Consider the following 9,021-nt stretch of genomic DNA (forward strand, 5'->3'; position numbering starts at 1 on the left):
CTTTCCCTCTCATGCACACACGCATAGGCACACACAAAAACCCAAACAAAAAGCCTCCACAAAGTAGTTCTTTCGTTAGGCAATTATGAAGCTGAATAGTACAAACTGACAGCAGTGTTTTAAACATTACTAAATGCATTGACATGTATATTGTGTACTATGGATACCATAATTGCAACAGTAACAGACATGAAGTTTTGCATTTAAATAATGCTGCAATAAGAGAGCAGGAGGCATGGGAAAACTTACTATTTAAGTAATGTAACGCTAATGAACATACCATTAAAAAAATCTCAGAAGACTTCTGGCTTGCCTTTAATGAGATTACCCTTTTGTTACAAGTGTTATTTTGTATTGCTTCAAGACTTGTATCTTGCCCTTCACAGATGGTAATAATAATTTACCTTGGTTAAGAATATGAAGAACCTTACTTAGGATTGTGACGCTAACAGGACAGACTTTTATGGTATAAATAATTGCCAAATGCAACATGTTAAGAAAGGCACAATTTTCCTTATTACTATCCTATTAAGTATCATTTATGTGGATCGCTACATTATTCTTCTCAATTTAACAATTTGCTGTTGCTCAGGTAGGAAGGAAAAAGTTGAGAATTTCATTTTCAATATGCTACCTAAGTGTGCATCTAAGGCTTTATTTTTTTAGTAAACTAAGTTTACTGAAGTAAACAGCAAGTGTAAGATCTTCTAGCACACCTATGAAAAGCCTTAAACCAACAATAAATATGGCTACCTACTGGTCAAGAACAGAAAGGCATTTGTATGCATTACAATACTTTTCTGATGAAAATGAAGTCCTCCTTTTCCATTGTTACATAGAGCTCTATTTTACAACGTTAATGGAAGCCTGATCAGAAATTGATTACAAATGGTAATTGGTTTCTTTTCAGCTTCTCTGTGAAGAACAAGGTTGAGAGATGCTTGACTGGGTCAGACCAGTATCTGCTCTAAAACAGTGGGTATCTGGGGACAGCACCCAGGACTAACTTTTTTATTAGGTCCACTGCCGTTGGAATACAACAACTGCTAGACTAAAGGTATTAAAAGAGTACCTTTCTGCACAGTCAGGGGACCTGATGTTCATCAGTCTGGCTAATCCTTTTATCAACCTGCTGATACTGTCACAACCACAAATTCCTGTGGCACAAGTTACAGGACTTCACTCCCCATCGTGCAAAGGAGTACAGTATTAAATGCACATCCTGTTTGGTTCATTAGCGCCTCTCAGTCATAGTACTGTGGGGTTTTTGGTAAGCAGCCATTTTCAATCACCTTATCCACTACCTTTGTGATTTTGTAAACCTTAAACATAATTTCCCTCAGGTTCTTCCTGCCCAAATTTAAGAGTGACATCCAAATAGATGCTTTCATACATGGCTGTGTCAAGTGGACAAATGGTGCAACTGAGACATAATGCATCTCCTGGCACATAGATAGTCATCACGTTTAATGCACCCCAGGATGCAGTTTGCCCTCTTGGCTGCCAGGGCACACTGCTGACTCATACTGAGGCTTGACTTTTTTGAAAATCCAAATGTGTGACATTCACCGGCTCTCCTTTGCCCACACACTTACTGACACCTTCGCAGCACCCCAGCAGGTCAGTGTTACAGGACTTGGCTGGACAGAAGGCACACTGCCCTCTTCCCAATGAGCTCCACTTCATGCATGAGCTCACTGACTTTATTCTTTACTACAGCCTCAACCCCTTTCCTAAGGAAGTCGTATCCACTCCTCTGCTGTTCCCAGGATCTTCTGGATGAGTCACAGTGGCACAGTGGGCTGTCTGTAATAAGAGGGTGCATGTCTTGTCCAGCAGTTCCCCCTTCTCATCCCAGCTCCTTCAGAACCCCCTTGGCGAGGGCAGGGCTTGGGGTGACTTCACATCTGACTCGCCTGCCAGCTCCAGTGCTTCCTGTGCATCATTCTCAGACTGACCCAGCTCATGGGACCAACCTGCTGCAAGGAATGTGCTCTGTGTGGCAATCTCCCCTGCTTCAGCAGTAAAGTCTGACACACCAAAATGCTTTGAGCATTTCTGCCACAGCCCTATCAACTTGGGGATTACCTCCTTCATCCCTACCAACAAGCAGCCCCATGAGCTTCTTAAGGTGGATTTCTGCTTTTGATGTGAGGAACTTCCCACAGTCACTCTGAGCATCCTCTGCAAAGCGCTTGGTAAATTCTCTTTATTTAGTCCTCAACATCCCTTATACACCTAACCTGCCATTATTTATAGGCTTTTCTGTTCTCCTCATTTGGAGGAACATTCATTTTCTTTAAATATTGACCTTTTCTCTATGATAGCCTCCTGAACTTAACTAAGGAGCTATGCGAAGCTTTTACCGAATGGATAATGCAGCATCACAACAACCACACATGATACAAAGTGTGCTTACTGTATTGTGAAATGTTATTAAGAAAGCTATGAGATCCCTTTCCTCTTCTGATAAACTTGCCCTGTTGTTATAAATGAGCATATAATTTATTCTCAATAGGTCTCCAATAAGTTCCTCTTGCCTATTAAACTGCCCTACAAACTCTTTGCTGATGGTGAAGATATATGAAAGCAGAAGAAACACATTTTAATTTTCAGATATAAATCCAGATTTCATACTGAATGGATTGCCTGATTTTAATTTTAAAAATTTTTTGGAAGGCCAAAAAAAAAGAATCTTTGCAAATTTTCTGTGCAGTGACATCACGTTGACAAATGTTCCACAGAATTCTAATAAAAAACTCCCTGTTATTCATGTAAATTAAGACCACAATAGGCCTAATCTGAGATTTTGACAAAATACTGGGATCAGGATTCTGTTGTAAACGAACAGCAATCCTGATGTGGAAATGAAGAAACCTTCTCATCCAATTTTTGAGAAAGTCTCGTTTCTTCAAAGCACTGTATAAAATGCTAAATCACAGAATAAAATAATAGTTAACATTCTCAGCTTACTTAAATTCTGCTCCTAAAAACACATAAATGTGTGAGCAAATCTCATCAATGTAAACAAGGTTTTCATGCTCAATGCTGCTCCTGTGCAAAAATGTCTCAACTTCTGGCTGAGAGGTAGAATACATTTCCTTTACAGCAGTTGACATCTATTATGGAGTCAAGAGTCTTTCTTTTGACTTACACCCTGAGAAACACCACAGTACAGAAAACACCTATACAGAAACCTGGATAGGCTGCAGGTTTGCCTTCAAATACTCAACCAACTCAACTAGTATTTTAAAAACTCGTTTTTAACAGGTAAAGTTAAGCAAAGTAGTAACAGAAGCGATTTGGTAAGAAATCATCAAATACTAATGAATACTTCAGTAAGCAGGGAACACACTGGTCTGAAAGCTGCATCAGGCAAACACTCATTTTTCTGGACTATAATGTGATATATACATGCATTAATATTCAGCATCAACTGAAGTGACAAACTGACAATAACCTTTTGTCCTACATCTGAAAGCAATCAAACAGATCCAATTCCTAGTTGACTGTTGAGTTTTCAGGTGTTAATATCAAAACAGACTAACCTTTAGCCCTTCTACTTCGCTTTCCAACTGTTTAGAGTACTGTTCACTCCTCTCTCGCAATTTCCTGTCTTTGGATGCCTCAGCAGCTGCAGCTTCAGCTTGGACTTCCAGCTACAAAAGTACATATGTTTTGAAAAGGTAGGATTGTTACCTTTTTTTTTTTTCTTTCCAAAATCCATTGATGGTTTTCAATATAAGAGATAAATCTTCAGCACTAAACTGGACACTTCAAATTCTTAGAAAACAAAATTGGTACTGCTTGAAAGGACAATCAAAGAGTTAAAGATTTACAGATTACATAAAAATATTACTTTGTCAAAAAACCTTACATATAACTACTATTTGATAGATTCTAAACAGTCTTCTCACCACTTACTTCTTTTTTAAGTCTCTCTGTTCTGCGTAACTCTTGCCTTAAACTTTCTACTTTTTGCATCACCACTTCCATTTCTTCCTCCTTATCTCGGAGCTGGCGGGCAAGCTTTTGTTTTTGAGAGTGCAAGTCTGTCAGCCGCTCGTTCATCTCTGAGAACTCCTGCATTGCCAATTTCCGCTGGCTGTGTGCATCTTTCAGCTCTTTGGCTTGGGATTTTAATCTGTCACTAGACTCTGCCAGTTCCTACAGTTTAAAAAAAGAATTAAGTAATAAAACTAGAAATCTGCAAGGCCAATTCTGTCTTTGGATGTGCATCTAACGCCTTTTCCAGAGTGAATAGAAACTACATATTCATTTCTTTTCATGAATGCATCCACGATACAGATTGTATGCTTCTCTAAATAAGGAAAGAGGCCAGGTTTTACACTCCTAAAGTTAGTAAAACTGCAGAAACATAAACCAAGTCGGAATTTACTCCATTTTTACAGTTTCAACACAAAGGCTTTCAAGCACTTGCATTAAAATGTAAAAATACTTTGCTTGTTTAATTAAAAATGTCATTAGCACATTTTCACAAGACCTACTTAAATTAATAAAAACAGTAGTATTTATCTCAACTGCTAAATGATTTTTTAAAAGTTTTTCATTAACTGAATGGAAAACTCTGCTTATGAAAATTTCTTTTCTAAGAAAGCTTGTGAAAACTGACCTGCAATGGTAAATAGGATTTCCACACACTGTACCATAATATCAAATATTACAGAAAGTTTCAGACAATAAAACACTGTAGCGATTAACAGCAATATATGATAATTACATTTTTAAAAGAACCCCCATTAAGTAACACTGCTGGTGCTGTGATAACTCTACAGCACAATACCTTCACAAAGATTGCTGTGTCCTAGATCTGTGCTACTACACTACGAGCAACAGTTTAAATGGTTTAATGACGTTCAGCCAAACTGGAGCAGAACAAAGAAGCAAGGAAAAGCGAGTCTGAGGATGAAAAGAAGAGTGGCACGAAAAATTAATATTTGGCACTGCTGGCATCTATACAAATTTTAAAGCATTTTCTAAGGTTGTTAAAAAGAGGTCCTAATCACAAGTTGTTCTAGAAGAGAGAGGGGCTTTCCTGCACAAACTGGCAGCTTTCAAGGTTTTAAGAGCCTTGAGGGTCTTAAAGAGACAGTTTTAAATACAGCTGGCACACTGACATTGAGTGTGGACTCTAAAATACTGGGTCAATATAATCATGATGAGGAACAGGCTAATGTATTTCACACCTGATTACATTTTCAACTTGATTTAACCAGGAATACAAATGGGAGCCATGAAAGACACTATGTTATAAATAAGAACACAAGGAATCGGGGAGATAGAGAAGAAGAAATAAACCCCAGTATTCTTCAACTGTAGTTATTTCAAATTACTTTTCAATCTTCATATTTGGGCAATTTTTCACATCTCTCTTCTGGAAACATTTTTGTGACACAGCTCTAATACCATATTTTTAACTTTTTTCCCTCCAGTCTCATCCATCCTTGAGATTTAATTAGTTGTTCGGAACAGTTCTTCTTCTAAACACTCTCATCATCAACTTAATCTGAAGCTATAAAACCTTTGCAGCCCCAATACAATTTGGATCATGGAGTTGTTCACTACTTACAAGCAGTCACCTAGGACCACCCATATAACATGTTAAATAACGTCCTTGTCTTCAGAAAAGAAGCAGAAAGCAAAGTAGGTCATGCTACACATTTGTTGTCTGCTCATTAATTTTACACATGAAAGTTATTTCAAGCAAAATGAACAAAAAAAATTAGTCTTTAGGGTTTAGAAGAGTTGCTGACAAAATATTTTTACCTTATTAAGATCTTCCCTCTCTTGCTTCAACGTTCTGACCTGTTTCTCAAAAGCCTTTATTTGTCTGGAAGCATCATCCAACTCCCTCCTTGCAGTGCTGGCCTCCTCAAGTTGCTGTTCTAGCTGGCCAGAATCTAGAAAAAAGCAGCAGATTTCTAAGTATGATATGGAAAAAAATCATTATTCCAGAATAGCACAGTCTAAGTGCTTGAAGCCCCTTCAGTATTTGTTCTGGTTTCCATTTAATCACAAAATAAAGCAATTCTTATCTGGCTTAGAAAAGGGAGTAGGTTGTTTCAACTGCCATTATCTGCTTTTAACACAACAGAGTAAAAGGTCACAGCTTGCTGCAAAACAACATAGAAAATGATAACAACTTGTCTTTTCATATTATAATAATAATGTACTCATTCTGTAATGTATCCTTTAACATGACCTATATAGTTACTGTGATGTAATATATAAAGCATCTTTTATTACACTGTAATTACAAACAGTCTCCCTCCTTCCCCCAAATTCCCCCAGAAAGAAACAGTAAAAGTAAGAGGTCACTCAAGAGCTGGCAAGCATTCTCCTGTTGATACACTTTAAATTCACTTCATATGGTTTTACTTATTTCTAGTGTGAAAACCACTTGTGTTCATGATCTGCTTTATTACTACTATCAATACAGGAAAACTATTACAGCCAGTGTCTTACCAACTGTCAGTTACACCATGAAAGTGCATTTCTAAGCCACAGCTAAATAATGTCATATCAACACACTCAAGTGCTACAACATGAAAAGTTGAAATCCATAAAAAATGATAACTGAAAATTTCTAGCTAGTGGGTGGTTTTCTTCCCTCCTAGTTCTTCACTTAAAAACACAAATTTAAAGCAAGCTATATATGAAGATAGGTTAATTCCAAGTTCCAAGAAATCATTTTGCCTTTAGTTTCAGTTGTGGCAGGCCTTCAGACAATATGTATTTGCCCACAGAACAGGAACCTATCTACACACTTAGTAAGAGCCTTTTGCTACATTTTCATAAATGCAATCTTAAGAGATTGGCTCTTGGAGAAATCAAACATAAAAACACATTTTTCAAAGCTGCAATTTTTGAAACACGAGAATTTTATAAGCAAACGAATACCATTAGCTTATACACAGACAAATATTCACTATTAATTCATTGACTCTTGTTTAAAAATTTAAAAGAATGCATTTAAATAAGAGAAAGCCAGAAATTACTGACTGCCTCTCTTATGTAGTCTACTCTGAAGTCACCAGCAAAAAGAAAGTTTATATATGGCTCTGCTGAGCCAAGATAAATCTCTCTTACGTGCATGAACTACTTTGTTCCACAGCTCTGTTTTCTTCTTCCATTGCTGCCCTTTACATATTTGGCAATATGAAAGATTCCTCAAAGTTTTCTCCTATGTAACATAGCGAACAAAAATTATAACTTTGACCTCAAAAATTGAAAGCATATGCTAGCTTGTAATTTCCTGGAAAACTAGATAGACAAGAAAAATGTATTTTTCTAAGTTTCCCCCGGTGACACTCCCGAATTTGACACAATTTCACATCCATTTTTTATTACCTTTTTAAGCAGGTGTTTACTCTTACAGCCCCACAAGAGGCAGTAAAACTGGCTAAAGAATATAACCAAAAGCTGGTTGTGACAAACATGTAGTCAATGGTAACTTTCCACCTCATCACCCCAGTTGTTGCTAACATTTCAGAGCTAATACATGCAAACACTCACTGTAGGATGTTTTTACATTTAGTTGCCCAAGAGATGAGATGGTCAGGCACTCTCTGACTGCTCCTGAAACTCCTGCTGCTTGGGAAACACAGCTGAGATCCCTCCTGTCCTGATTACAAGCCCACTCTGAAAGCTGCCAAGATCACCTGACAAGAATTGTGGCCACAGTCGTTCTGACAAAAGTCAACTACTTCAGGATCCTATAAATATGCAACCCAAAAGGGACACCCTTTGAGCTTTCCTGGATTGCAGCGGGCTGTGGCCACTGTTACCCCCAATGTGATACACTCCTCAGGCACCAGCTCCTCAAGGTCGACTGCTGGCAGAGCCAACAAAAGTCCAGGGCAAAGCCAGCCCTCCTCAATACTCAATTATCATCCATTGAGAAATGCCGATGTATTGTGAGTATTTGCTCTAAAAATTCAAGAAGAGGGAAATTTTACCTATAAGCTAGCTTCTTTATTCATCATTCTAGTTATATGCATTTTCCTTTCACTTATATGCATCTGCTTATACAAGAGTGGGAATCTATACTTTTGGTACCAAGTATTTTTTTGTTTATTTGCACGCTTTGTGTAAATACACACACACACACGTGTGTGTGTGTGTATATATATGTATAGGATATCTTAATGTAAGTTAACTTCAATCTTGTCATTCTGCGATCTATAATCAAGTTACTGTTGTATTCTAATTTACTTTTCTGAATTTTATTAGATCACAGAATCATAGAACACAAGGCTGGAAGGGGCCACAAGGATCATCCAGTCCAACCTGTCGAGGTAAGAATATAGTTTAAATGAGTCAGCATCCTGCCAAGCTGACCTTAAAACTGACCAATTTACCACTTCCTCTGGGAGATCACTCCAATGTCTGATATAGGTATAGAAATCGGTTATCGATTAAGTATTGCTAAAATCTCCTTGAGTTTTCAATAAATCTTAAATTGTTGCTAAATCGTAATGGTGTATCTCACTCCATCCACGACAGGCTGGTCCCATTCAAAAGCTGCTCTTCTAGATCCTGCTTTTCAGTGGTCTCAAAGAGCCAAAAACTGAGCTGAAGGCTGCTGCAGAACAGAGGTTTCCAATTGTGTTGTCTTTTTCCTCATTACAGCAGCAAGCGGAGGGACATTTGGCTGGAGAGAAACTTCACAAAAACCTTTGTCCTGACACAGCGCCAACACGGCATCACTCAAATCAGAGTGATCCTCCCTGAGCTGGTTAAGCCACGTTCACATCCTAAAATAATGCTTATGGTACATTACAAAACTGCTGCATCACACCACAGCAGCAGTCCAACTGTATGTAACAGACTTTTTTCAGACTAGACAATTTTAAGAGAATATAATCTATGTGCTACAGTCTGCAGTTCATACGTAGCACGCTTCTGCCCCACAACATAGCAGCAGAGTCTAAACATACCTAAAATGTCTGGAAGTGAAGTTCAAGTTATTATTTCTGTGGATGTCACTGCTGGCATTCC

The 9,021-nt window shown here is 37.9% G+C and overlaps 1 protein-coding gene across 1 annotated transcript in view; it reads right to left on the reverse strand.

Annotated features, from left to right (window-relative positions):
* Nucleotides 1-9,021, reverse strand: part of CDC42BPA (CDC42 binding protein kinase alpha (DMPK-like)) — a 119,718-nt gene that overhangs the window by 58,394 nt on the left and 52,303 nt on the right. Inside the window, exons 11-13 of the mRNA XM_010193375.1 lie at nucleotides 5,788-5,921; nucleotides 3,925-4,167; nucleotides 3,549-3,659 (exon numbers count right to left, since the gene is read on the reverse strand). Of these exons, the coding sequence (XP_010191677.1) occupies nucleotides 3,549-3,659; nucleotides 3,925-4,167; nucleotides 5,788-5,921 (488 nt within the window). The remainder of the gene's footprint in view (nucleotides 1-3,548; nucleotides 3,660-3,924; nucleotides 4,168-5,787; nucleotides 5,922-9,021) is intronic.

The sequence above is a fragment of the Mesitornis unicolor genome, unplaced genomic scaffold (genome assembly GCF_000695765.1).
Source record: "Mesitornis unicolor isolate BGI_N332 unplaced genomic scaffold, ASM69576v1 scaffold5971, whole genome shotgun sequence".
Classification (NCBI taxonomy): domain Eukaryota; kingdom Metazoa; phylum Chordata; class Aves; order Mesitornithiformes; family Mesitornithidae; genus Mesitornis; species Mesitornis unicolor.